This window comes from Pristis pectinata, chromosome 12, assembly GCF_009764475.1.
Source record: "Pristis pectinata isolate sPriPec2 chromosome 12, sPriPec2.1.pri, whole genome shotgun sequence".
NCBI lineage: Eukaryota > Metazoa > Chordata > Chondrichthyes > Rhinopristiformes > Pristidae > Pristis > Pristis pectinata.
The window spans coordinates 39,088,649-39,115,572 of NC_067416.1; the positions used below are offsets into that span (position 1 = coordinate 39,088,649).

Here is a 26,924-nt window from a genome sequence, read left to right on the forward strand (position 1 = left end):
CTGGGCAAACAGGGTACAAGTATCAAATGAACACTTTGGTCGATGCCAGTTTGCAGTGCTGTTGACTGTTAACTCTCAGAGGTGTTGGAAGTGCAGACTCAGTTAGTGCTCTTTACTTCTCATCTTTGCTCAGCATCCTCTCAGCTGCAGAAGAAGGCCTCTGCATTTGTTCGGTGTTGTTTGTCATCATTCATGTGCCACTCCTTTTTATTCATTAGATTTTTCTGGTGCTGTCTGTGAGGCAAATATCACCGCAAGAAATTTGGGTTTCTTTTTCATCTCGCATTTAATGGAACACAGTTTGAACTGAATTCCCATCCACTGCATTAATGTGTTATTCATTATATAAACGTTACTTTAACATTACTACAGAGACCAGGAATTTGGCTGATACTCACTATTTTGGTATCTGTGTGTGTTTCCAGTGCTCAGAAAGAACTTTTTCCAGTTTTAGCAGCTGTAAGATATTTAAACATTCCTTGTAATGGCATCTAATGATAAATATACCCCGTGGTCTTGAACTGGAGCATTATCACTGGCAAACTGCCATTTCCCTGGCAGTAAAAGCTTGTTCAGGCCCCCTTCTGCAAGGAGAATGTGCATTAATATCCATGCTGGTAATATCTATGCTCTGGCAATAAAATATTTGCAAGATTACATTGTTAGCTTTTGCAGGTTAGAAAAAAATCAGTAGCTTCCCAGATGAAGTGCTGTAGTAATGTTGCATTATATCGCTGTTTCAAGCTGAGCATGGTTTAAAGGCAAAGCAGATTTCTGACAGACTTGTTGAGACTCAAGTTAATATTTATAATTGCTTTGGTTGAACTTTGATCCACTGACCCATTAGCAGTCACAGTCCTTGGATACCAAACTGCATTTCTATCACATCCCCATCCCCACCCCCCACTTCCACTTCATCTCCTTTACTTAAATTTTACTCTGTTCCCGAGGGCTGGAGCTGACCAAACAGAAATCTGCCTTGTGGCCTCGGATATTGATTTTCACCATCACTTCGCCTCCCGGTGACCAAACGCAGGAAAACCACAGAGAATGCAAAGTATTTTGCAAGTCCTGCCTAGTCGATGTAGTCTGGTGTGATTCTCTGAAAGAGAGCATCCTCCACTCCCCAAGCCTGCCATTAGTTTTGCTTCTGTAGTAAAGGTCAGAGCCAATGTAACGGCGGCGTGCTTTCACTGAGCTGCTCTCTCACCGAGTGTGTTTCACGGCTGTTGCAGGCTGATCCTGCCCTATGAAAGATATATCAAAGGGGAAGAAGACAAGCCCCTACCTCCAGTCAAGCCTCGGAAACAGGAGAACAGCTCCCAAGAGACGGAAAGCAAGATGAAGGCAGCTGGAACCAAACGGAAAAATGAACAAAACAGGAAAGTGAAAAAAGAAAAGGATACCACTCAGAAAATGAAAGAGTACTCTGAGGTTAGTGTTGTTCCCTTCTCCGCTGTACGTCTGTTTACCATTCTGTGTTATGACATCGTGAGTCATTGTTAACTATGTCTCTCGAAAATGCCAGGTATTTTGTTTCTGAGACTCTCAGCATGTTGGAAATAGATGACACTTGTTGAAACTTCCCCATTCATTTCTATAATTTGCGACTTGTACAAAGGTAGCAAAGCTAAAGCCGTGTGGCATCAGCAGGACAGAAATCATTTAGTCACATTAAGTGTTGGACAAACATTCTAGTCTAACCATATGAGTTCCTGGCATTAATTGCAGCATAGTATTTTGGCTATATTTTCCTTTTCAGTTAAGAATAAGCTACAAATCAACCTGCAACCTTTACACTGGTACTCAGTTGCAAGGGCAGGAATTGCTCCAGTCCAGAGTTGCCGTTTGATACTGTGTGGGTTGGCAAAGTGCCTTTGCCAAATTGTGCTATTAATTTATACTGTTGCTCCCTGGTTTGGCGCAAAATTCTTGTGTATTCTGGTGTGTAGTATTGCCAAGTGCTTTAATCTGTATTATTCAAATGTGATTTGGTATGCACATTAGTCTGCACTGTTGCCACATGGTTTGTTTCTTTATAACCGTGGTCACGTGGTTTCATATGTACTTTGGTCACATGGTTTGCTTTATTACTATTGCCATGTGGTTAGGAGTGTATCATTGTCATATGGTTTTATGCAAACTGTTGCTACATGATTTGTATTAAACCATTCCACGTGACCTGGTGTATATAGCTCCACATTGCTTGGTTTATGCCATTGTCATCTGGTTTTATACATAGCTGGACATTGTTGGTAACCTGTTCTCTGCTCATTTTGGGTTCCACCGGGTCTACTTGGCATATGACCAAAGAGCTGATCTCCTGAGGAGAAGTGGGATTTATTTTTCATATTTATTTGTCTGCTGGCTGTAGACATCATTTGCCAATTCTTCTTGCAAAGACAACTGCATTAATGGGGTCTGGAAGTGCACATAGGCTAGGCAGATAAGGACCGTAGCTTCCTTTCTGGAAGGATTTTGGTAAATCTGGTTGTTTCTTAAACAACAATCCACACCACACTCCAGTGCCCCTTGGCAGCATTTGATGGGAGTGGCATTAAGAACTCTTGGGAAAGTTGAAGTCATTGAGCATCAAGGTGAAAGCACTTCACTGGTTGGAGCCATACCCTACACAGGAGAAGATGGTTGTTGGAGGTCATTCACGCCAGCCCTTCCATGTCACTACAGGAGCTCCTCCGGGCAGTGTTCTAGGTCCAATCATCAACTCCTCCTTCAATGATCTGCCTCCCATTAGAAGTGGGGCTGTATGCTGACAGTTGCATAATGTTCAATTCCATTCACAGATACTCAAAGTAAAGCCCAGATGGAGCAGGAGCGAGGCAACATTCAGGCACAGAGGACAAAAGCAGTCTGATTGATTGGCATCCCATCCACCTTTCAGACTTACTTTCCCTGCACTACTGTGACAAATGCACTGCAGTTACTTGCCCAGGCTGCTCCGACAGCATCTCTCAAACCTGCAATCTCTATCACCAAGAAGGTCAAGCAGGTGTGTGGGAAGTCTGCTACTTGCAGGTTTCCCTCCAAGTCATGCACCGTCCTGACTTGGTAATATCCAGTTCCCTCGCCACCACTTTGATCTCTCGCACTCTGTCATTTGTCTGCAATTAAACCAGACTGCTCGCAACCTTAGTGACAGACTTGCCCTGACGTGAGCTTCAGTTTGCCTGGCTGTGTCGTTGTTGATACTGCCGATTTTCACTGCAAAGACATTGCCCAACTCTCCCCCTTTCTCACCACCTCTGCTGCTGAAACCTCCATCCAGGCTGCCTGTACCTCCTGGACCTGACTACTCCAACCAACCTTCCTGGATTGATTCTCCATCAACTTGATGTCATCCAAAATTCTGATGCTTAGGTCGTGACTCTTGCCAAGCCCTGTTCACCCATCATCTCTGTGAGTGCTGCCTTGCATTGGCTTCCAGTTAAGTATATTGTGTTTCAAGTCCCTCCATAGGTTCGACTTCCCTGATCTCTAATCTCCTCCAACCTCATGAACCCTCTGAATTGTCTATACCTCTTTTTTGGGGGAGATCTAGGCATCACTACAAGGCAAGCATTTATTGCCCTTTGAGAAGACAGCCACCTTCTGCTACTGTTCCAGACCCAGCAACCAAGAAGAGCTGATGAGATATTTTCAGGTCAAAATGGCGTGTGACTTACACTAGCCTCTTGTTGATTCTGAATTGCTTCACCATTGGCTCTGCTTTCAGCTGCTTTGAGCCGAAGTTCTGGAATTACATTCCTTAAAATTTGCTGCTTCTCTTGTTTTTACCCCTTCAAGACTGTCTTTAAAAGCCTACCTTTTGACCATTTGTTTGGTCATCTGCCCTCATGTCTCCATTTTTGTTTGGTAACATTGCTTTGAAGTTCCCTCGCTACTTTTATATAAACAGATGCCATTATTGCCGTGCTTCTGCAGTGGGGTTTGGAGTGTTTTACCCACGTTCTTTGGATTGAAGAGTGTGTTTGCCCTCCAGCTCAACACTGCTGTTCGGTTTGGTGCCTGCCTCTGATGGATATACTATTTAGTGTATGTTCTAGTTACTGCCATCTCTCTGCAGTTTTCCCAGGCAACATTGCTATGAGGTTTGGCACATGTTGTCGGGGAATTCCGGTGGTGCTACAAGGTTTCATTTAGCCAACCTGCCATGTTTGCTCTGCAGTTATAGGTCACGGCGGTTGTTGGGTTCCTTCCATGAGTGGACAGGTATTAGAAACTGGTGTTTCTGTTTGTGATCTTATCGTGAGCTTTCTTCAACCTGAAATAATTTCTGGTTTCTACTTTCCGGCAAGTAGTTCACCAATATCATTAATGAATGTTTTAACTTTCCCTCCAAACACAGTGGCAGAGCAGAAGAGTGTAAATTGCTGTCAGGAAGCATCAGGATTGTACTTCAAAGGGAAGGGCACAAAAGAAATAGATTTTTTTTGGGTGCTTTTGTTTCTGAACAGTGGAATGCTCCCACCTAGTGGCTTGGCACAGAACTGACAGCAAAGATACTTGACCCTGGCATTGAACAGGGTTGGAATTGCTGACTTTGCATTTGGATGCTTCAGATCCAGAAACATGATTGTGAATTTGAACTATTTTGTGTACATTCGGATCCCTGCTGGCAGTTTGCATGGTGCAGCGGGTGGAACTGCTACCACATAGCTCCGGTAATCCGGGTTCAGTCCTGACCACTGGTGCCATCTGTGTGGAATAGGTGAGTCATAAGAGTTGTGCAACATGGAAACAAGCCCTTTGGCCCATCAAGTTTGCACTGACCATCAAGTACCATTTTACACTATTTATTCTCCCCATGTTCCCATCAACACCCCTCCCAAGAGTCTACCATTCACCTGGTAATGATAGAATATGAGCAGACTAAAATGGGATAAATGTAAGATTAGTGTATTTGGATGCTTGATAATTGGCATGGATTCAAAGGACTTGAAGGCCCTGTTTCCATGCTGTATGGTTTTATGACTGGACCATCTCTGGAACAAATACCTGGGTAAAGATATCCCCACCAATCCTGCTCCTCTTCTTTGCGTATCCTACTGCAGAGGACTCGAGGTACACTTTCCACACTGGGTTCAGAAGTCCTCTTCCAGTTAGATGGCTGGGGAACATTCCGGCTATAGTTCAATGTGCCTTCAACGGTTTCCTCATGATTTCCAGAGAGCCTGGAGGATTCGCCATTTATAGCAGACCTTTTACCTCTGTATCACTTCCCCGCTCTAACCTCGTGTCCCTTGGTTCCTGGTCCAGGCATGCAGTGCAAGCCCCATCCATTCGATCCTGCTGTTTTGTAACTGGAGCTCGTGCAACCAGCAAAGTCCCGAGTTAGCAGATTACTTCAGCCCACAGCTGCTTCTGGAGGGTGAGCTGCTCACTTGGAACAGTATTTTATCAGATGGGTTGTGAGCATCAAAGGGGTTTTCCCCTCTTTCTCTACAATCACCACCACCACCCAATGCCCTCCATCACCAGTTTGAATAGTTGGCTATCCATTTTTAGTGGCAAACTGGTCATATTCCTGCCCTGTTATTTTCCCCATACTGATCCATGCATTGTATCTAATATGATACTGATTTGGGTGCAGTGCCAGTAACGATGGCTTGGAGGTCTTGCAGCTCGTCTGTGTGTCTCTCCTTTCCCTTCCCACACAGCATGGGATAAGACTACAACATTGAAACTTTCTTCCAATGGCTTCAAGTGCCATTGGTTGCCATGATGATGGCAGGATGTTTTGGGTTGCAGTTTGAATGTGGCATTGTGTGTTTGGAGGCATGGTCAGTACCTTGGAGTTGAAGTGCCCACTTTTTGAGAGCTCCAGAACACTAAAGTATTCTGTGAAGCCACCTCAACCATGTCCAGCCTAATGTTCTATGCCTTATTCGAGAGCTTGAGTTAAGAAATGATCACAGTGTAGCTGCAGTTATGCTATTAAGCATGTTGAATGGTTTTGTGAATGTACAATACATGCAGTTGACATGCCTGGATGCAGATGATGCACATGTACATTACTGACCAATCTGGACTTCTTCATGTTAACCGTTAGTTCCTGTTCAAACACAGATGCATGCTATATTACTTTCAGTTAATTCATATCAGACCTAGAGAGAGTTGTTTTGCAGGCAGAAGCCAGCCTGACCGTTTAACACTGCGGCATATATTTTGGTCTTCCACAGTTTGTTCATCTGTCTGGTATTTTCATGCAATTCCATAGGCCCTGAGAGACCGAATAATACTTGATTTAACAGCAAAGTAATCACAACTTGACTCTTTCTTGTCTTTTAAACCCAGCAGAAAAGAACAGGGTCTGAAATTAAATGACCCTTTCTTCATTATGTGTGCATCAATAAAACTCTCCCCTCCATACACAACCAATCTCCCTTGTGGATGGTATAAAGATGGTTAAGGCCATGGACGAAGCATTCATATTATAGCCGTGTTAAGTTGCTGGTCAGCTTGTTAATCTCCCCACAACTTCATATCTTCTAATTCCTTCTCCTTCTGCTCCTTTTTAAGAACGTACTTCAGTCAGCTTCTTCGACTGAGCCCAGTTCTAATACGTGTCAAATATTAGCTAATTATACAGATGTGTTCCACTATGTTAAATACACTTCTGTCATTGCGTCTTTAGCACTTTCCACCTGGAGAGTTTTAACTTCACTGAGGCTTGCGTTGAGCATGCAGCCAATGGGGGTGCAGAGCTAACTGGAAAATTGCTAGCGCCTTGTGGTGCAGGTCTTCATCATAATAGTGTTAGGGAATGTAAAGATTGAGCTGGAAAACAGTGAACAAATTAAAGTTGGGAGAAATAAATTAGTTGTAATGGTAAAATGGAGTTCAGACAGATGCTGTTGAAGCTACTAAGTGCATTTCAGGCTGGGTAGATTTATAGCTAAAAGAGCCATCTTAACATGCTGCTCAATTTGACAGTTTATTCAACAGTAAATGAATTTCTTAGACAATGCTGCCATTCAGAGTTCACAAGGGCATGTTGCAGCAGACTGACAAGAAGCTCAAAAAAGGCCTGTCAGACAGCTCTCGAACAGGTAACGCATTGCATGGGTCCTGGGAGTCGGCTCCAAGTGGTCCACAGTGCCATAGATAAGGCAGTTAAGTCACGTTGCAGGAAATTTAAGTCGCAGTAGCAGCTCTTGGAATTTGCATGGATATGCTCTTAAAACAACTTGGGTTGCAAGTCCCTGGATCAGAATATATGTTAAATTAACCACAATATTTTTTTATTCTTGGGCTTTCTGTATTAACACAAGCTTCCTCTCTTCAAGCTCCAAGAATTTTGAGTGCACTTTTAAAATCAGATTTTGATTCCATCTCTAAGTGAGTAAAAATGGTAGATCTGTTTTGCTCATCTTCCCTCGGAAAATGGTGTGAAGAGGAAGAACTAACAGACCAGCCAACAGTGTGATGGCCTACAATGTGAATCTTCTTTCTAAGGAAACTTGCCAGCCAACAGGGAGTCAATTTTACGTATCAGGAGGCCTTTATATACTTGTGCATATAGGTATAAAGTAGGGCTGTGGGATTGTCATTCACATCAACAGAGATTGGTATTCACATCCGGTAATTGGAGCTGGAACTCCCGGTCATCAGGGATACTGATCGGGTCACCCACTAACTCGTAGTCATACAGCACAGAAACAGGCCCTTCAGCCCACCATATCCATGCAGACCATCAAGTACCCATCAACACTAAACCATTTACCAGCATTTGCATTGTAGCCTTCTGTGTCTTTGTTATTCAAGTGCTCGTCTAGGTATTTAAATGTTATGAGAGTTTCTGTCCCATCACCCTGTCAGGCAGTGTGTTCCTAAATCTAACCACCCTCTTTCAAAAACAAAATTGTCCTTGTATCCCCTCTAAACCACTTACTCCTTACCAGAAACCTATGCCATCTGGTTATGGATACCTCTGCTCTGGGGAAAAGTTTACCCTATAATCTTGCACATCTCTATCAGGTCCCACCCCCCCAGCCTTCTTCAATACAAGAAAAACAAACTAGGCTTATCCAGTCTCTATAACTGAGACTCAGTGGCAGGAATGCTGTTGTTGTACCAAAGGCTTGCACAGAATGGTGGGTAAGGAAGCAGTAACTGAGGGGAGGGGTTTTCGTGATGTGTTAAATCACAAGGGAGTAGTTAAAGCAGAACCTGGCGGCTGAGTTGAAGTCAGGCAGCTTGGTCCAAGCGCATCATCTTAAAATGTAAAGTACGAGCACTGATGTTTTATTTTCACATTGACAAGCTCTTCTCTTCTAAATTTGTAAATGTTGTTATGACCACCAACTGCCATTGTGGTTTTCGTAACATAATGGGGAGAAAAGGGACTTTACAGGAAGGCATGTGGTTTTCTCTGGTGACTAAAAGGAACAACTTTATTTATCAAAAAAATTGTGAGCTTTATCAGGATCCTCACCACCACTAATGAGGTACCATAACAGGATGTTCGGTTAGCTTTATCAGAATGATTGAGGAGATTCCAAGTATTGTTTTATGAATGTGTTAATTAAAATGTGTAACATTTACAGTACAACAATAATTTTCAATTTAATTTGAATCTCTGTGGTAATTCAGTAGTTTGTGCTGTTCTTTTCCTGTTTAAAACACAGCCTGAATCATATCCTTTCTGTTTACTGTAGCCATGTTTTGGGTAATTAGTCATTGGTAGTTTTATTTTAAATATATTGCAACACTTTCCTGTGGTGAAGATTTCAGTAAGTTTGAATGGATCAAAAACAATGTTACTGAAGAGCTGGGAAAAGGGCCAAGATTCCTAAAGTCTTTGTGTGGTTTCAGCCCTTGGATCATCTACCATTCTATTACAGAAACCCTGACGTGATAACAGAACCAAGAGGTAATAACTTTCAGGAAAGACTGAATAGTCAGAACTCTTTTCTCTGAAGTGGCTTGATATAGATCTTTAATTTTATGAAATAATCTGTTGTTAGAAAATATTTCAACTGATATAAATATAATGCGGTCACTAATTAATCCAATCCCCACAGAGTGGTTAGAGTGTGGAATTTAGTACCCTTGAGAATAGAGGAACTAAACAGCATGGGTATAATTAAGAAGAAATCATGTTGGGGGAGAAAGAGATGTGCAGTGGGGTAAGATTAGGAGTGGGAGCTGACTCATTTTTGCATAAGTACTCTCATTGATTAATTGGCCAGGTTTTCTCTTTTTATCATGTTAGCAAAATCAGGAAAAGAAATTCTATTTAATATGTATTACTTTGTATATCTGATGAATGGATGTTAGCATTGATGAGATAAACCCATGCATTTAACCTCTGTTAGATGGGCAAGGGCTGAATTGCATCCCCATGTATTCAGCTACCAATTATACTTGTCATTGGTTGCACAAGTTAGAATGTTTTTTTTGTTATTTTTTCATGGGATCAGAGTGGTGCTGGCAAGTGTCGAATTTGAATTTCTTGAGCGAGTGAAATAAGGCACCCACTTGAGCCCCTACTGTCTGTATGTCGATGATACTCTTGAATTGCTGTCAGATGCAGCTTTCCAGGGTTCAGACCCAGCAACAAAGGAGATCGACAATATATTTCCAAGTCTGGATGTTGTGCAACTTGAGTGCATTCCCCATGCACTCCTGCCCTTGTCATGGGTTTAGAAGGGTCACACAGTGGCATGATGAGTAGTGTTGCTGCTTCAGGGCTCCAGTGATCTGAGTTTAATCCTGACCTCGGCTGCTGTCTGTGTGAAGTTTGCATGTTCTCTCTGTGGCTGCTTGGGGTTTATCCTGGGTGCTCTGGTTTTCTCCCACAGCCCAAAGATGGGTAGGTTGATTACTTAATTGGCCACTGTAAATCACCCGTAGTATGTAGGTGAGAAATAGAATCTGGGGGTAGTTGGTGGGAATGTAGGGAGAGTAAAGTGGGATGGGTGTAAATGGGCGCTTGATGGTCAGCATGAATTCGGCCTGTTTTTTGTCCTGTGTGACTCTGACTATAGGAGGTGCTGTCAATGAAGTCTTAGTGAGTTCTTGCAGTTTATCTATTAGATGGTGTACGTGACAGTCACTGTGTATGAGAGGGAGTGAATGTTTAATAATTATCCCATATCATTTGTACCCATAAAAATATTAAGGGTGGTGATCTGTCTAGTAGGGTGTAAGTCTAACTTAGTTGGATGGAAAATGAACTAAGCCATGGAAACATAATTCAAGTGTTCTTGGATGAGATGTTGAAGCAAGGCCCTGTCAATTATCCAGCACATTATACATAAACTGGTAGGTTTCCCAGGTTTGGACCAACAATTATTCCACAACCAAAATCCTTCAAAAACAGATTATCTGCTCTTTATCTGGTTGTGTGCAGTAAGGTCACACAAAGGAAGCTGCGTTTGTCAAATCTTAGATTTAAAGTTGTAATTATTTGAGTAGATCATGATTGCCAGTGTAAGTAATTGTTGGACTTCCAAAAAAAAAGAAACAATTGATAAGGTGCCTCATAGGATTAGGGCTGGTGGACTTGGGGAAGTAGATTACACCAACGAAAGAAAATGGAGAGCGAGAATAAATGGAATTTCTGGGATAACAGGTCTGATCAAATGAATATTGTACTTGACCTCGGTGATTTACAATATATAACAATGACTTAGATGTGGTTAGGGTTCAACATATACAATGAGTTCAATGTGTACAAATTTGCGACAATTCAAAGTTAGGTCAATTCAAAGCTGAGAGGGGTGGCTGCAAAAGGGTATAAATAGGTTAAATGTGGTAGGTGGAAACAAATGGTATGTTTTCCTGCACTATTATGGGACATACTGCAATTATACAAGGTTTTGTTGAGTCTATGCCAGGAGCTTTATTTTGGCAGTCTTGCCCTTGGGAACTTGACGGGTGTTCAACACAGACTCTGTAGACTGACTGCTGGAATGAGAGGGTCGCCCTGTGAAGAGAGGTTGAGTTGACTAGGCTCATGTTCTTCAGAGCTTGGAAAGAATGGGAGACGATCTCATTGAACCTCAAAATTCACTAGAAGTTGAAGGAGGATGTTTCTCTGGCTGGGGATCTCGAGCTAAGGACCAAATTAAGAGGACAGGCATTTCTTCACTGAAAGAGTTGTGAATCTCTGGGGGAGTTTGTGCACCAAAGTGCTGCTCAAACCTTGGCCTGGGTTTTACTGAGTGGGACCTGCTGTCTGCACTACTTGTGCTTATTCCCCTAGCTCTGCACCTTGAAGGTGCAGATCATAGGCCCAGTATTGCACGGTAGTGTAGCGATTAGCATAACGCTATTACAGCACCAGCGACCCGGGTTTGATTCCTGCCGCTGTCTGTACGGAGTTTGTACGTTCTCCCCGTGTCTGCGTGGGTTTCCTCCGGGTGCTCCGGTTTCCTCCCACGTTCCAAAGACATACTGGTTAGGAAGTTATGGGCGTGCTATGTTGGCGCCGGAAGTGTGGCGACACTTGCAGGCTGCCCCCGGAATACTCTACGCATAAGATGTATTTCACTGTGTGTTTTGATGTACATGTGGCCAATAAAGAAATCTTATCTTGTTGGCTGAGACCATCTGAAGCTGAGCATTGAGGCCTGGTGTTTCCTTGTTGAAATAAATGGGCTCAGTGTAGTTGTGACCAGCCTAGCGAAGCCTATGTGCTGAGGAGTCTCAGCCAGCTCCTGATCCACTGTTGGGGCTCCAGTAGAGGCCAGCGGTAGAGTGTGGCCAGAAAATCTTTGGTGGAACTTGGCAACTCGCATCAGGATTTTCACATTGGTCAGCACACATGCAGCACGAAACTGAGCAAAATTCAGGCCACTGAGTAAATTCCAAGATGGAAGTTGGTGCATCTTTGGATACCAAGGTGATCAAGGCACTTGGGATAACAAAGCTGGAGTTGAGATAGAAGAGTTGATCTTATTGGGATGGTGATGAGTGTGTAATGAGATGAATGGCCCTCCCCTGCATCTGTTTCTTCTGTTAATGGCAAATTGACAGCTCCTTTTCTATATCTCACACTTCAAAAGTATTGCATTGTCTATAAATCACTCGTGGTCATAAACTGCCATTCATCTGACCTTTGTAATCACAAAGGAGGTTCTGGAACAGTCACGAGAAAATAGCAACAGGGGCAGGCCACTCGATCATTTAAGCTTGCCTTACCACTCAATACAATCATTGCTGGCCTCAACCCCAGGCCTCGTTCTTCTGTGCCTGTTCCCCAATTCCTTAAACATAAATCCCACTCTTCCTGCACTAGGTTGCAAGGATGAAGTAGCTGGTGATGAAGTGCTAATTAACTGCCAGTGTTTATTGTTGTCATTACAGGTCCTCCCCAGGTTACAACAGTGTTCCATTCCCGTGAACTGTTTGTTACCCGAACAGTTGGCATGTCAGAAATGTGGCCCCGATCTGAGTTCCCACGCGGCAGAAGATGCCTGTAGCTCCACAGCAGCCGGCAAACCCATCCCACTGTTCTCCCAAATGCTCATTGGTATGTATGGGCTGTACACAAGTCGAGCTTTCGTAAGCTGGCCAGGACTTGTGATTGGGAAACAATTCCTCTAGGAATATTATCCCAATGGCAGAGGTGCTGAATTGACATATTCCCATCCCACCATTAGTACAAAGACCCACCATCATCCCATCAGCATCCAGGCCTCTGCACCCCACCCCGTTACCCACCCACCACCCCCCCCCCCCCCCCGATGGAAGCCACTGGCTATGATGATGATGCACACCAAGAGGCTGAAAGCTGCAGAATTGCCGACTGCTAATCTTAACAAGGACGAATTCACAGTTGTTTACCAGGAAGTGATATAGCCGGTAGATATCATGTTCTAGCAACTGCTTTGCTGCAAAATAACCTTGCAAAATGCCAAAGAAAGTAGGTTATTGTTGTCATGGTAACCTTCAATATTATAAAGTCAACAGTTATTTACAATGCATTGCTCCATTACGTTGAAGATGCAATTAGAGATGATGGATTATGAAGAGCATAGATGGCTAGAAAATAAAATATTTCACTAATATCTAAATATTAATGTTTTGATTTATACTCTGCTCTGATCTAGTGTTACTGTACAGAAATATTATTACTTTTGCCGCTGCAGTTTTTAGTCCCCAGACCACACACAACATATTGTCTATGCCATTCTGAATAGGTTATTGGGATTAATGCCAACAGCCTGGGCAGATAGATCTTTCTTTTCTGTCTCTGTCCCAACCATTTGAAGTCAATGGTCTCTGCTTGCTATTGTAGCTGAGATGGAGAATTCATTTGAAATGTCTGACCTCAACCATCTATTTGAAGCTAACTAGCTTAGCCGTGGCCATGACTTCTAATAGCGTTACTTTAAAATGTCAAAGAACTTGATAACGTATGTTAAAATCTGTCTCCATTTAAAAGAACTGGAGTTCACCAGAGCTATTTCAGACAACAGTGATGGTTTCTGTTGGCTCTAAGAGCAGGTATTGTCATTAGCAAAATCTAGCCATGTGAGTTAATACACTTATTGAAGTTTTGAAATTATCCAATAGATTTAAAAGTGAAGGTTTCCCTTATTGTGTAGTGGTTCCTTTCCCCTTCCCTAACCAAGATTAGCAATGGAATGGCGCGTGATTATGTGGGTCTTGCAACCCTCCAAAAACTTTACCTACTTTGGTCTCTTGTCCTTTTCCTGTCATTTAGTGGCCTTGCCTTCGTTCCAAGCTCTGGAACACCTCTCCTTACTCTCAGTCCTTCTTTGCCTCTATAAGCAATTCCATAAAACCAGCCTCTTGGAGCAAATCTTTGGTGTCTTGCCTTCTTTCTAAGGCTTGGTATCAATTTTTGCTCATTCATGTAATTTTGAAGCTTCTTGAAAATGTTTTACCATGCTGAAGATGCAAGCTAAATGCAAATAAGTTGATTTAAACCTAACCCTGCTGGGAAAGCAAATAATCTTTTTTAAAATAACTACAGATGCTGGGAATCTGAAATAAAAACAGAAAATGCTGGTAAAACTCAGCATCTGTGGAAAGAGAAACAGAGTTAACAGGTCAAACACCATTTAAGAGAAACATGTTATTTTAGATAGCAGAGAAGGTGCTGGAGCACAGTGGGTGGAATGAAGGGAACTTCTCTCCTAGGGTGAAGTAGTAAGGCAGTTAAAACAAGATTAAGCTGCTTCTATCTCATCTGTGTAATATTGCGTAGTCCAACTATACAGAAAAAATGGAAAACCAGAAAAGGGTTGTCAGACAAAAGTGGCCAGTTCTCATAAAACAGAAAGAATTATTTATGTAAAGCTATCCATTCATTTACTAGATCAGAAAAATTCCCTTTGTTCCACCCACTGCCTCCCTCACCTTGTTTGCTACCTAGACTAACTTGTTTCTTTCCCAGTTCTCCTAAAAGGTCCCAGACTTGAAACGGTGACTGTTTCTCTTTCCTGACACAGGACATTCTTGCTAGGCCCATACTTTGTACATGTGTTTTTCTTTCGTGTAGGTTTTGCATTAATGATTTTTTTTATATAACAACCAGGCAACTTCAGCGCCACAGTGTGTCCAGGAGATGGATGTGTCGAGAGATACGTTGGTGCCGGTGACGGAAGGAGCGGCGACGAGGTTTGACGCTGAGGCGGAGGAGCAGCACTGCTGTGACCTTGCTGAGGGCTCTGACGGCAGAGTGGGGCAGCCCAAGGACAACGTCGGCAAAGCCAACGACGAGCGGTCGGGTGGAAAGGAAGCCGAGGCGCTGTACTTGCACAGTGGCTCTGCGTCCAATTCTGGTGATGTGATGACGACGCAAAGCCTAGAGGAGGGACAAGTGGGTGCAGATCCCTCCGCGCCCAGCCGGAATCTCGAGGCACCACAGCACCCGTCCGACCTGCTGGCGAACAGCATCCAGGAGGAAACGGCCCCCAAGGTGGTCCCAGCCGAGAGGTGCGCTGAGAGAGACGCGGTCCTACCCGTCCAAGTTGACCAGCCTCGGAAGGAGGAGACTGAAGGTCGTCCAGGGAACAGTCTGCTGCCTGGCGCCCAGAGACAGCACACACGGCCGCCAGGGAGAGTCAACCCAAACCCACCACCTTGCCCTCACAAAGAGAAGGAGGAGGTGCTCGTGACCACAAAAAATGACGCCTGCCCCAGCTACATGCCTGTGGTGTACTCCAGAGGACACCCTGGCATCATGTCACCACTCGCCAAGAAGAAGTTCTTATCACAAGTTAGCGGCACCTTGCCCAACAACTATTCCATCGGAGCGCCACCCCCATTACTGGGCAGTAAAAAAATTGGCGACAGCGGAGATGAATCGGTTACAACTGAGAGTAATTTTTTGCAAGGCTCCTCATCAGACCAGCTGGCCGTTAATAGACCTTCTGTCATCCAGCACGCGCACAGTTTTCAGAAGAGAAGTTCAGATGAGCGAGGGGAAGCATTTAAGCATGATGGTTTGAATAAATTATCGGATTCTGAGACAGCGTACCTTTCCAACCATCATCGCAATTGCTCAGACTCATTCAAAGGTGGCACTCATTACCCTTTCACCCCTGACCTTCTAGACAACGAAAATAAAAATTCTGAGAAGAAATGTTGCCCACCATCGCAAGTGTCGAGTTTTCTAGCGGATTTCTATTCCTCCCCTCACCTACACAACCTTTACAAACATACAGAGCACCACCTTAATAATGACCAAACATCGAAATACCACAATATCACAAAGGATAAGAGTTCATTATTTATGCAGCATAAAAACCAGGATGCGGTCTATGTAAATTATCTTCCAACTTTGCACCAACCAGAAAAAAAATTTGGAGTGAAACCCCCGACGGAGGAACAGCCCACTGACTTGAGTCTTCCAAAGTTGAAGAAAATGTTGCCCAAGAGCGTGGCTGGCGTGTCGCTTCCTTCATCGTTGCAGCTGGATGTTAAAAGCACGACAGCAAGTCCGCAGCCAGTCCATTCCGACTGCAACCCAAAGGCTTGCCGAGTCCCCCCGATGCCAATGGTGGCCAACGCCAAGACCAGTGAAGCCGTTCCTCCACCGCCAGCAAAGATGGAGGAGGCGGCCAGACCCACGATGAGTTCCAAAGGTGGTTCGCAGGTCATTGGGACCACGAAGCCTGTCAAAAGGAGCCGCGAGAGTGCAGACAATGGAACCAGCGAGAGCCCAGAGAAGAAACTCCGGGCCGTGTCTCCCATCTCCAAGGACCCGGCCATGAAAGAAAAGACTTCAGATCTGGAAGGTGAAAGCAGCAAAACCCTGCCACCAGGGATTTTCTTGGAGGGTCACAAGTTCCCGCTGCCAACTCCAATTTTCCCAGGTGTGTATCCTGGAGCTTTTGTATCTCAGGTGCAAGATATGTGTGATGGCTTAAGCTCCCATTTCCCTGTTGACTACGCCCATCCCTTACAATACTTGAAGAATCAAGCTGTGCTGTCACCTCTTATGCAACCACTTGCTATCCATTCCTTCATGATACCGGCGATGCAGAGACAGATCCTTGCTTCGACCAGCGCTTCCCCACAGCTGTATAGACATCTGTCCGCGGCTGCCACCCCAGTTGCAGCCTCCTACGGAGATATTTTGCACCATAGTCTTTATCCACTAGCTTCTCTGAACCCGCAGGTTGCCTATTCCACCTCGCCAATCTCTCCTCTACATCCCAGCACAAAACTATAAACATTTCATAACGTGAAGGTTGCTGAAAACGTCAATAAGTGTAGCGTAACAGCCTGACATTCCACGTTACATCATAAGACTTTGTGACTGCAAGCTACCAGCAACTGGTTTATGTAACTACTTGCATTCACTCTAGGTGTTGTTATCATCTACAAATCGTAAAGTTTGTTTTTTTTAGTATGTGTAGTAATTATATTCTTTGTACATAGAATCTTTTTGTCTGTGACTTAACACTATCACCAGTAGAATAGCAACACATTTAATGGGTGTAAATATTCACTACAAACATTTACATCTTAATTAATTTATGCAACTGTAGTCAGGTTCTATGTGCCGTTTCTGTTGTTTTATTGGTGCGTTTCTCACAGTGTCAGATGATGGATGTGTTGAGAATTGTGTTCTTGTTCCAGAACAGGATAGACATAATAACTACAGGAAGCTCTCTGCAGCTGTAAATGTCTGTTTGGATTCTTTTGAATCCTTTCTGTAGAACCCATATGTGGTGTTTAATTTCTGCACTATGTAATAGTGCACCACTTTTTTCCCCACTGTTTTTCTTTGGATATAATTGCCATTCTCGCAGTTGTTAAGATCTAGACTTTCACATTGATAAAAGCAGAATCATTTACAAAATAAATTAACTTGACAAGCATTTGCCTCTTTTAATATTGTTTCAAAATTAATGTAAATATTTCAAATTGTTTTTCTACTTTCATTGTTGTCCCCGGCAATGTTTCAAACCCACTGTTGTTAAATGCCCACCAACTACATGTGTTAAAGATTTGTACATAAGCTAATTGTAATTCATAATTGCTGCATTACAGGAAAATAATTTCATATTTAGATTCCGCCCACCTTGCATTTAAGGTTACAAAAATATAGCTGCAAGTGTTCTTTCTGTGGTTTTTCATAAAGTTTTGTCAATCAAATATTTAAACTATAAATCTCTCATGTAAACAAGGCAGATTTTGAAAAGAAGCAAGAGTGAAGCTGAATAATAAAATGGAAAAAACAAGATTCCATTTTGGCATCCACTAGCATTCTGCTGGTTTTGTAATAAAGCCCCTTCAGTCTATTCCCGTTGTCTCTGCAGCTGTTGGTGAAGCTTTAATAAGATTTGTGTTGAAATGCAATTCTGGCTCTTTGTTCAACTCCTGAGCTTGGCTTGAAATCTTTGGCAGCCTTTTGTTTCTCCTTTAGACTTTGGAAAATTTCACTTTACTTTTAAAAGTGCCCTCAAATTAAACATAGGCAAATACTTTCAAAGAAAGTCTTTCTTAAACTTATTACAACATTTGCTTCTGGAGGACTTAACATTTGGTTACAATAATTTCCTTTCAGTTCCACACTAAACATGTTTAATTGATGCCTCAGTATTGCATGTGGTTTTCTGGCAGCCCTACTGCTACATCAAGAACTAGCTGTGCCTTTTCATTTCAACAACGCATTAAAGCTTCAATATTTAACTGCACATGTTTGTTGATGGTATACCACGGTCACATCTGGTCCAGCTTTGTAAAGAGCACTGTGATCATAAGTATTGTGAAATCAGGATATATTATTTTTGTTGGTTTCCATGCTCGTAATGATCATAACGGGCACTTAAGAGATTGTTTGTGTGATTGTGGCTGTATTAGTTACAGAGAGTGTAGTTCTCATATGGTTGTTTTATTCACCACCATGCATAGCTTAAATATTTTCAGTCTATATCTTATCAGCAAGATGTTTATACTGACATGTTATTATTATAAAACTTGTATTTTGTAAATAATGAACACATTTCTTTTTGCATTTTTGTTTTGGTTCTATAGCACATTTTCATGTATGGTGATTTGTACATAGTTAAAAGTGAAGACTGGTAACATTCAGATGAGTCCTAATAGTTTAAGGTTATTGAGTAACCTTGCATTAGGTTCAAACTATAAGTCTAATGTTGCTGAGCCAAATGTAAACACTAAAGTTTTGTTTTTGTATGTTCTTAAAGTGTACTTCTTGGCAAATGCTTTTGATACTTTGTGCCAATAGTTTATCAATCACATAGCTGGCAAAATATTTTGTACTTTCTGATCCACTGTTATATTTAATAAAAGTTTTACTACTTAACAAATGTGTGGCTTTCTTAAGTAGCTTATTCATATTATCTTGAAAGTTATGAGTTTTATCACATCATCATCCTGCTTTAATTAGTAGCCCAGCAATCTACTTGGCATTATGGTATTACATTTATTCAAGAGGGATGTGAAGGGGTTCAAGTGAAGTAATATCTTAAGGTAACATATCTGGCATTCATTTTAACCTACAAATTGTGGCATTTTATTGAAGATGCCGTGCACAACTTGTCTTATCTAATCAGTTGTTGGGCACCACGGCATGGCCTGGGCCCATTGGTCTCTTATGTTCCCTTTTGCCACCCACTTGTAGTCCTTTGGTCTGCCTGCTACACAGCCGAAGATTGTGTACCCAGCAAAATATGTTCAACTTCACACCACAAGCCTTCAACCAACTGGTTTGACCATAGCCCATATTTTTGGAACATTATCATTTCCATGACATTATTTATCACTGCCATTTTAAAAATAATTTCTACGTTCAGATCTGTTTCAACTAATCTTGAGCCTTTTTTTATATTAGTTCAGCAGTCTTGATGAAAAGTGTGATATTTTGACCACAAAAAAAGCTTTTAAACAACCAGCATTACAAAGAATATCAGTCACACGGTGCTGCAATAGCTCAGATGATAATCCGTAGTTAAAAAGCAAGGCTTGGATTTGTATAGCATCTTTCACACTATCAAGATGTGCTGGAGTGTTTTGTAGTCATTAAACTATTTTTGAGCTGAAATCACTGTTTTGTTAGCAAATATGAATTTAACTAGTGCATAGCAACTGTTAAAAGATTAACGACTGCTTAATTTGTGCTGATGACTGGGATGGATATTGATTGAGGGCACATCATACAGAACAAAATACTACAACCACAAATCTTGCTGAAAGGCGCAATGAGGAATAGTGCTGTTGAAAATGAAGGAGAAAAGTTTGACATTAGGGAAATGTTTTATTCTTGACCTTGTCAGATTTATACTTGGCCTAAGAGTACTTGATGCTGTCAGTAGTACTAAAAAAAAGGGCCAAGTAATGCATTATTTGTTATTGGTTTCACTCAGCTTGATGACAGGAATTCTACAAAAAATTCTCAGTGGAAAATAAAAATGATAACATCTATAATGAGCCTTTTTTTTTGAAAAAAAATACACTTGACTAGGGAATGTTTCAACTAATTTGAGGAGGGGAAGGGCATCAGTGCATCAGTAAAGACAAATAAAGTGCACAAAAAAGTGGGGGTGAAGGGTGGTACTAGAGGAGAAAGCTATAGAGCATTTAGGTGGGAGCAGGCCAGGTTAGACAAAGGGGAAGGTGAAAATCAGTTTAAAATGCACATGTATGAATGCATGAATAAGGTTTATGAGCTGCAGGCATAAGCTGGTGTGTGATTACAATGTAATGGGTATAATTGAAGTAGGTCTCAAAAACGATACATCTGGGCAAATGATATTCCTGGGTGTTAAGTATAGAGGATAAAAAGATGGAAGCAGTGTAGCAGTATTGATTAAGGAAGATACCATAGTGCTGGAGAGAGCATAACCTTGGAAGGTCGAGGACAGACTCCATTTGTCTAGAATAGAAAAGTAACAGGTTGACTGTAGCCTATCAAATAATGAGAGAGAAGATGGAGGAGTGAATCTGCATGGAATTTAGAGAGAGATTCAAGAATGGGGGATTTTAATCTTATCAATGTTGGGGTAATTGATGTGACAAGAAAGAGAAAAATAATTTCTGAAATGTGTTCAGGAGTCCTTTCTTGAACAGTGTGCTTTCAACCTAATTAAGAAAGAGGCATTGCTGAATATGGTTTTGGGGAATGAGGTTGGCGAGGTTGGCAAGTCAAGCAAGCAGTTCTGATGCAACTTTTTGATGACAAATGCTAACTTTTTTTTCTCTCCGTGAATGCTGCCTGACCTGCTGAGTATTTCCAGTTTCTGTTTTACCTCAGATTTCCAGTGTCTGCAGTATTTTGCTCGAGTTGGTGGGAGAACACCTGGGGATGAGTTACCATTTTGTAAGGTTGGGATTAGAAATGGAGAAGTTGAAGGAGCGATTTAAAGTGAAACTTCTCATTGGAGGAGGGCTGATGTCAATGGGAAGAGAACGATCTGGCCAGAGTGAGGTGGAACTAATCATTGGCAAGTAAAATTGCAACAAAACGACCTTAAAAGAGGTGATATTTCAGCTACAGGCTAGGCAATTCTCTGAAAAGGGGAATGGTAGGGGAACGAAGACCAGAGGTTCCTGAATGATAATGGGGAAAGAGAGTATAATGAAACAAAAAGAGTGAATGATTGTATCCAGCTAATAAACTCCTGAGAAGCAGGCTGAATGTAGTAAGCTGGAAGACTCTGGCATTTCATATCTCCATACAATATTAAAAATTGATCATTTGGTCCACTGAATCTATGGTGGCTCACAGAGCAACCCTGTTCTCCCAGTAATTTTCACTCTAACCTATTCTCCCAACATTCCCTTCAATTCAACACACACCTCCACCAGGAGCATGGCAAATATAACACCACTGATTAGGAAGGGGTGCTTTCTAAGGACATGTCCAGTGACTACAGGCCAGTCTGTTTAAGCTCGGTAGTTGGGGAGCTTTTAAGGACAATAATTGGAGAAATAAAGTGATAGGCATTTGGAGAAGTTTGAGGTAATGGTGGAGACCCAGCACAGTTGTTAAATGAAAATCATTTGCCTAAGTTGACTGGATAGTTTGATGAGGTTACAAGGAAGGTTGATGAATGGCATGCAGTAGATTTTCAGAAAGTATTTGACAAAATCCCAAACAAAATGCTGCTTAGAGAAGTGGAGGTCAGTAGCAGTATGGATAAAAATTGGCTTTAAGAATAGAAAGCAGAGAATTGTGAAATACTGTTGTTTATTAGATCCAAGATGGTAGTGATCCCCTGGAGTCTGTTTTGGGGCCAATGCTGCTATTTATATATTGATGACTTGGATATGGATGTATAGGGTAAAGTTCTTAAAATTGTAGATTTACAGATGTAGTCAACAGTGAGGAGAACTATAACAAACCATAGCAGGGTGTAGATAGGCTTGCAGAATGGGCAGACAGGTGGCATTTGAAATTTAATGGTGATGTGAAGTGATACATTTTGAAAGAGGGACAGAGATGCCTTAACCAAAATGAATAGTTCTAGAAGCTGTGCAGGGCCAGAGGGACCTGGGTCCCTCATAGCAGGCATGTTGAAACAGTGGTTACTTATACATATGGGATTCGCAGAGGCATAGAATACAAAAGCGGGAAGGTTACATTGAACTGGTTAGGCCACCAGTGGATTACTGTGTCCAAATCTGGTTAGCACACAGGATGTGAAGGTCCTAGAAAGGAAGCAGGAAAGATTCTCTAGTTGCAGGGATTTTATTGGAGGTTTCATTTCCAAGGTTAAACTAGAAAAGTTGGCATTTTTCTCTTTCCAGCAAAGAAGCTTGAAAGGAAACACAACAGATCGTAAAGGGTTCAGATAAGATAAGTAGAGAGAACCTGTTCCCCTCAGCACATGGTTCAAGGACCAGGTGACAGATTTAAAGTGATAGGTAAAAGAGAGGGAGGATGCGAGGGAAAGGTTTTTTAGGCAGATGGTGGTTATAATCTGGAATCCATTCATGTACAGCTGGAGGAAACTGAGTCAGTCAGGCCTTTGAAAAGGGAATTGTATGGGCGCGAGGGAAAATCACTTGCAGGGCCACAGGGAAATGGCAAGGAATGGGAATGACAGAATTATTCCATAAAAAGCTAGTATGGACTTGACAGGCCAATTGGTTACTTCCAGTGCTGTAATGATTTTACAGATTATATTCTGCTTCGCTTCTCTTTCTTTCTTTCTTTTTCAATCTTTTTATTAATTTCAAATTAGTACAATATATATGGTGCAAAGAGATCAGGATAACAATCATAACAGTTAATATATATAATCACAAGGAGTAAAAAAAAAAAGTAATCTAGACCTCCCGCTCTCTTATTAAGTGAACAAATACAAAAGGATTGAAAAGAAATTTAATTATATGAAAAAAGAACACCCAAATCAAAAAATATTGATAATAAACCAAAAAAACCCAAAATCTTCAAGAAAAAAACCACTCTCAAAGTAGGTAAACAAATGATTGAGTTACGCAAAGGAATTTAGACCCTCAGAAACCATCCATGGATAGAAACCATCAGACTTTGAAGTGACATAAATAAAAATATTAAGACATATTTTTGTATTTTGTTGGTATATTGTTTGTTACATGGTATAATGCATTGCATACTACCTATGTTTTTTAAGAGAATAGCATGACATTTGTGTTACACTATAAAATGCAATAAAATGGATGTTGCCTGACAAGACAATTCAGATTGTATGATACTGTTATATGAAAAAAATGCATTGTGGTTAAACACATGGCATGATTACACTACAGACATGCATTGAACTTGACACCATATTCTCACATATAATGCTGCATATAATACAGCATGCATTGCATGGTTATAACCATAGAACCACACAGCGCAAAACAGGCCCTTCGGCCCACCATGTTGTGCCGTCCATCAAACCACCCTCACACTATCTAACCCTTTCCTCCTGCGTATCCCTCTATCTCACATTCCTCCATGTGCCTATCCAACAAACTCTTGAACCTGTCCAATGTATCTGCCTCCGCCACCACCCCACATAATATGATACCTTGATGAGTAACTTATTAATCAGATGCTATTCAGATTATGAGACCCCAATAAAATGGATGGGAAATGAGCATATATTTCCAGTTAGAAGTGCACTCCTCAGTGGGTAAGGACATAGAAGGCAAGCTCTTTATTTGCAAATGCTAAGGTCCAATTGGCTATTGAGTTCCTTGGTACAACATTGGTTTGCCCCAAGGCGATATAGGAATCAGCCCTAGGCATCAAATGCAGCAAAGAATGTAAGTAAGTAATGTGGAGTTTGGGAAAGTCAGGAACCTCCCTCTCAACTCCATGTTAAAAAGAAGGAATCACCATTTCCTCCCTATTCCTATGCTCCAAATTAATCACAAGCCAATTTCTGGGCCATTATGTTACAAGACGTAGTTGTGCATTGGATGGTACTTTGGAACAGGGTTAGTGGCTGAGCTTTGCATGAACGAAGTAAGGTTATTTTTCAGTGATCAAAGCATATAAGGGTTTCCATAGCCCTCCTGCACACTGGAAATACACCTCAACTCATATTGTAACACTAAAGGGGAATTGGGTAAGGGGATTGATGGCCATCATCTCGATGGTATGATTTTGGAACCAGTTCATTTCCTCTGCATTCCATCCAACCATTCACCAAGACCTCCTATTTCAACATGTTACTCTGAACTTGACTGAGATCGGTTGAAAAAAAGAAGAGATGAGTGGATGAGGGAATTGGCAACTGTTATCCTGGCACACTCTCTGTGCTTCTTCCTAAGATGAATCTTAGTCCCACAATACCTAATCATTCATTCACTTATTGTTCTTTGCAAAAGTAACCAGTGCCAAGAAATTGGATTATTGGTTTTTAAATTAAATTTTTAAATTAAGTTTTATTTCTAGCGTGGTAACAGGCTCTTCCGGCCCAACAAGTCCACGCCGCCCATTTTAACCCCATATTAACCTGTCCATACGTCTTTGGAAGTGACTGAAAATCAACTTAACCTGCAGTAAATCATGTTTAAGGCCATTTCTGGGTCAACCATATCAATAGGGAAATTCCACATCGCACTTACTGTCATGAGCTGCCCTGGTGACCCCAACGTGAGTCCTGGGTCAGGGTCACAGGTAATGATGCCATTCCATGTAGAGCATAGCAGTGTGTGTGTGTGTGTGTGTGGGGGGGGGGGGGGGGGGGGGGCACATTGTCCTGGGACAACAATTTGTCGGGCACCCTGGAACAATCAGGGTTTCTGACTGCAGTACTGACCTGGAAGCCCTACCAATTAAGATATCTGACTTACAGCCTTGTGTCCTCTCCCAAGCTAACTCACCCAGATCCCATGCTCCCTGAAGCTTCGATCAACCCTTGCCTTGCCATCACTAATCCTGCCACCAATCTGTTCACCCTGATCTCCACCCCTAATCTCTCCACAGCCCATCCCTGCTCCCCACCCTCCCGCAGATCTCCAACCCCAATTCCCCCACCCAAAGCACTGGGCTCCAATCTGAACCTCATCTGCCAAGTATCTACGTCTGTCCCTGTCCACTTCCCGCCCTCGCACTCCCCCCGCCTCACAAATGCCAGGTCAACCCCCTCCCTCCCTTCCTTCCCATCATCCACCAGCAACTGCCAGTGTGCCGCCAAGGCCAGTGAGTCCTGGGGTCTAGGACCCCACCCGTGGCCACCTTCCTGAGTCCAGCCTCCAGAGAAGAGGACCAAAGAACCATAGAACAGTACAGCACAATACAGGCCCTTCAGCCCACAATGTTGTTCTGACCTTTAAACCTTGCCTAAGACTATCTAACCCCTTCCTCCCACATATCCCCCTGTTTTAAATTCCTCCATATGCTTACCTCATGAATTTGACCAATGTACTTGCCTTCACCACCACCCCAGGCAGCGCATTCCATGCCCCAACCACTTTCTGGGTAAAAAACCTTCCTCTGATATCTCTCTTGAACTTCCCACCCATTACCTTAAAGCCATGCCCTCTTGTATTGAGCATTGGTGCCCTTGGAAAGAGGCGCTGGCTGTCCACTCTATCTATTCCTCTTAATATTTTGTACACCTCTATCATGTCTCCTCTCATCTTCCTTCTCTCCAAAGAGTAAAGCCCTAGCTCCCTCAGTCTCTCCTCATAATCCATACTCTCTAAACCAGGCAGCATCCTGGTAAGTCTCCTCTGCACCCTTTCCAACACCTCCACATCCTTCCTATAATGAGGTGACCAGAACTGGACACTGTACTCTAAATGTGGTCTAACCAGAGTTCTGTAGAGCTGCATCATTACCTTGCGGCTCTTAAACTCAATCCCACGACTTATGAAAGCTAACATCCCATAAGCTTTCTTAACTACCCTATCCACCTGTGAGGCAAATTTCAGGGATCTGTGGATATGAACCCCCAGATCCCTCTGCTCCTCCACACTCCACAGAATCCTGCCATTAACTTTGTACTCCACCTTGGAGTTTGTCCTTCCAAAGTGTACCACCTCACACTTCTCCGGACTGAACTCCATCTGCCACTTCTCAGCCCAGCTCTGCATCCTATCAATATCCCTCTGCAATCTCTGACACTTTCTCAAGCGAGGAAACATGCAATCAACCAGTGACCCGTGACTGAGTCACAACTGAATGTTGATGCAGTGGGACAGCCCCAAAATGATTCTTGTATCACGTATCCTCTTTTCCAGCACTTTCATCAGGGCGCACTGGAGCATATCAAAACGGATACGTTTATGGCACTATAGGCAGGCACAGTAGTGTAGCGGTTAGCATAATGCTTTACAGCACCAGCTACCCAGGTTCAAATCCAGCCACTGTCTGCAAGGAGTTTGTACGTTCTCCCCGTGTCTGGGTGGGTTTCCTCCGGGTGCCCCGGTTTCCTCCCACATTCCAAAGACGTACAGGTTAGGAAGTCGTGGGCATGCTATGTTGGCACCGGAAGTGTTCGACACTTGCAGGCTGCCCCCAGAACACTCTACGCAAAAGATGCATTTCACTGTGTGTTTCAGTGTACATGTGACTAATAAAGATATCTTATCTATGTAAACAGAAGTTCCTTTTTTTTTTACCTGAGCTGTCGATTTGTAACATTTTGAGGCAGCAAAACCGGAGAATGTGATGAAGCGAGTGGGTTGGGCTTGGTAAACAGAGAGTGGACTTGCTGCCAGTAGGTTGCTGTACATGGAAACACAAGAGACTGTGGACTCTGGAACCTGGAGCAACACATGATCTTCTGGAGGACCTCAGAGGGTCAAGCAGCATCTGTGGGGGAGGGGGTGGGGTAAGGAAATGTTGCAGGTTTTGAGTTCTGATGTAGGGTTTCGAATTGAAATGTGGACAATTCCTTCCCTCGACCCACTGAGTTCCTCCAGCAGATTGCTGTACAATTTAGGCTGCTCTTTTTAACAAGAACTTTATGTCAGTTATGTCAATGAGTTATAGGAGTAGCAACCCCTGCAGGAATGTATCCTTAATG

At 42.5% G+C, this 26,924-nt stretch overlaps 1 protein-coding gene across 1 annotated transcript in view; it reads left to right on the top strand.

Moving 5' to 3' along the window:
- arid5b (AT-rich interaction domain 5B) overlaps positions 1-18,739 on the top strand; it is a 119,602-nt gene extending 100,863 nt beyond the window's left edge. The window contains exons 9-10 of the mRNA XM_052027820.1: positions 1,236-1,434; positions 14,534-18,739. Coding sequence (XP_051883780.1) covers positions 1,236-1,434; positions 14,534-16,675 — 2,341 coding nt within the window. The 3' untranslated portion in view covers positions 16,676-18,739. The remainder of the gene's footprint in view (positions 1-1,235; positions 1,435-14,533) is intronic.
- Positions 18,740-26,924: the final 8,185 nt, after the last annotated feature.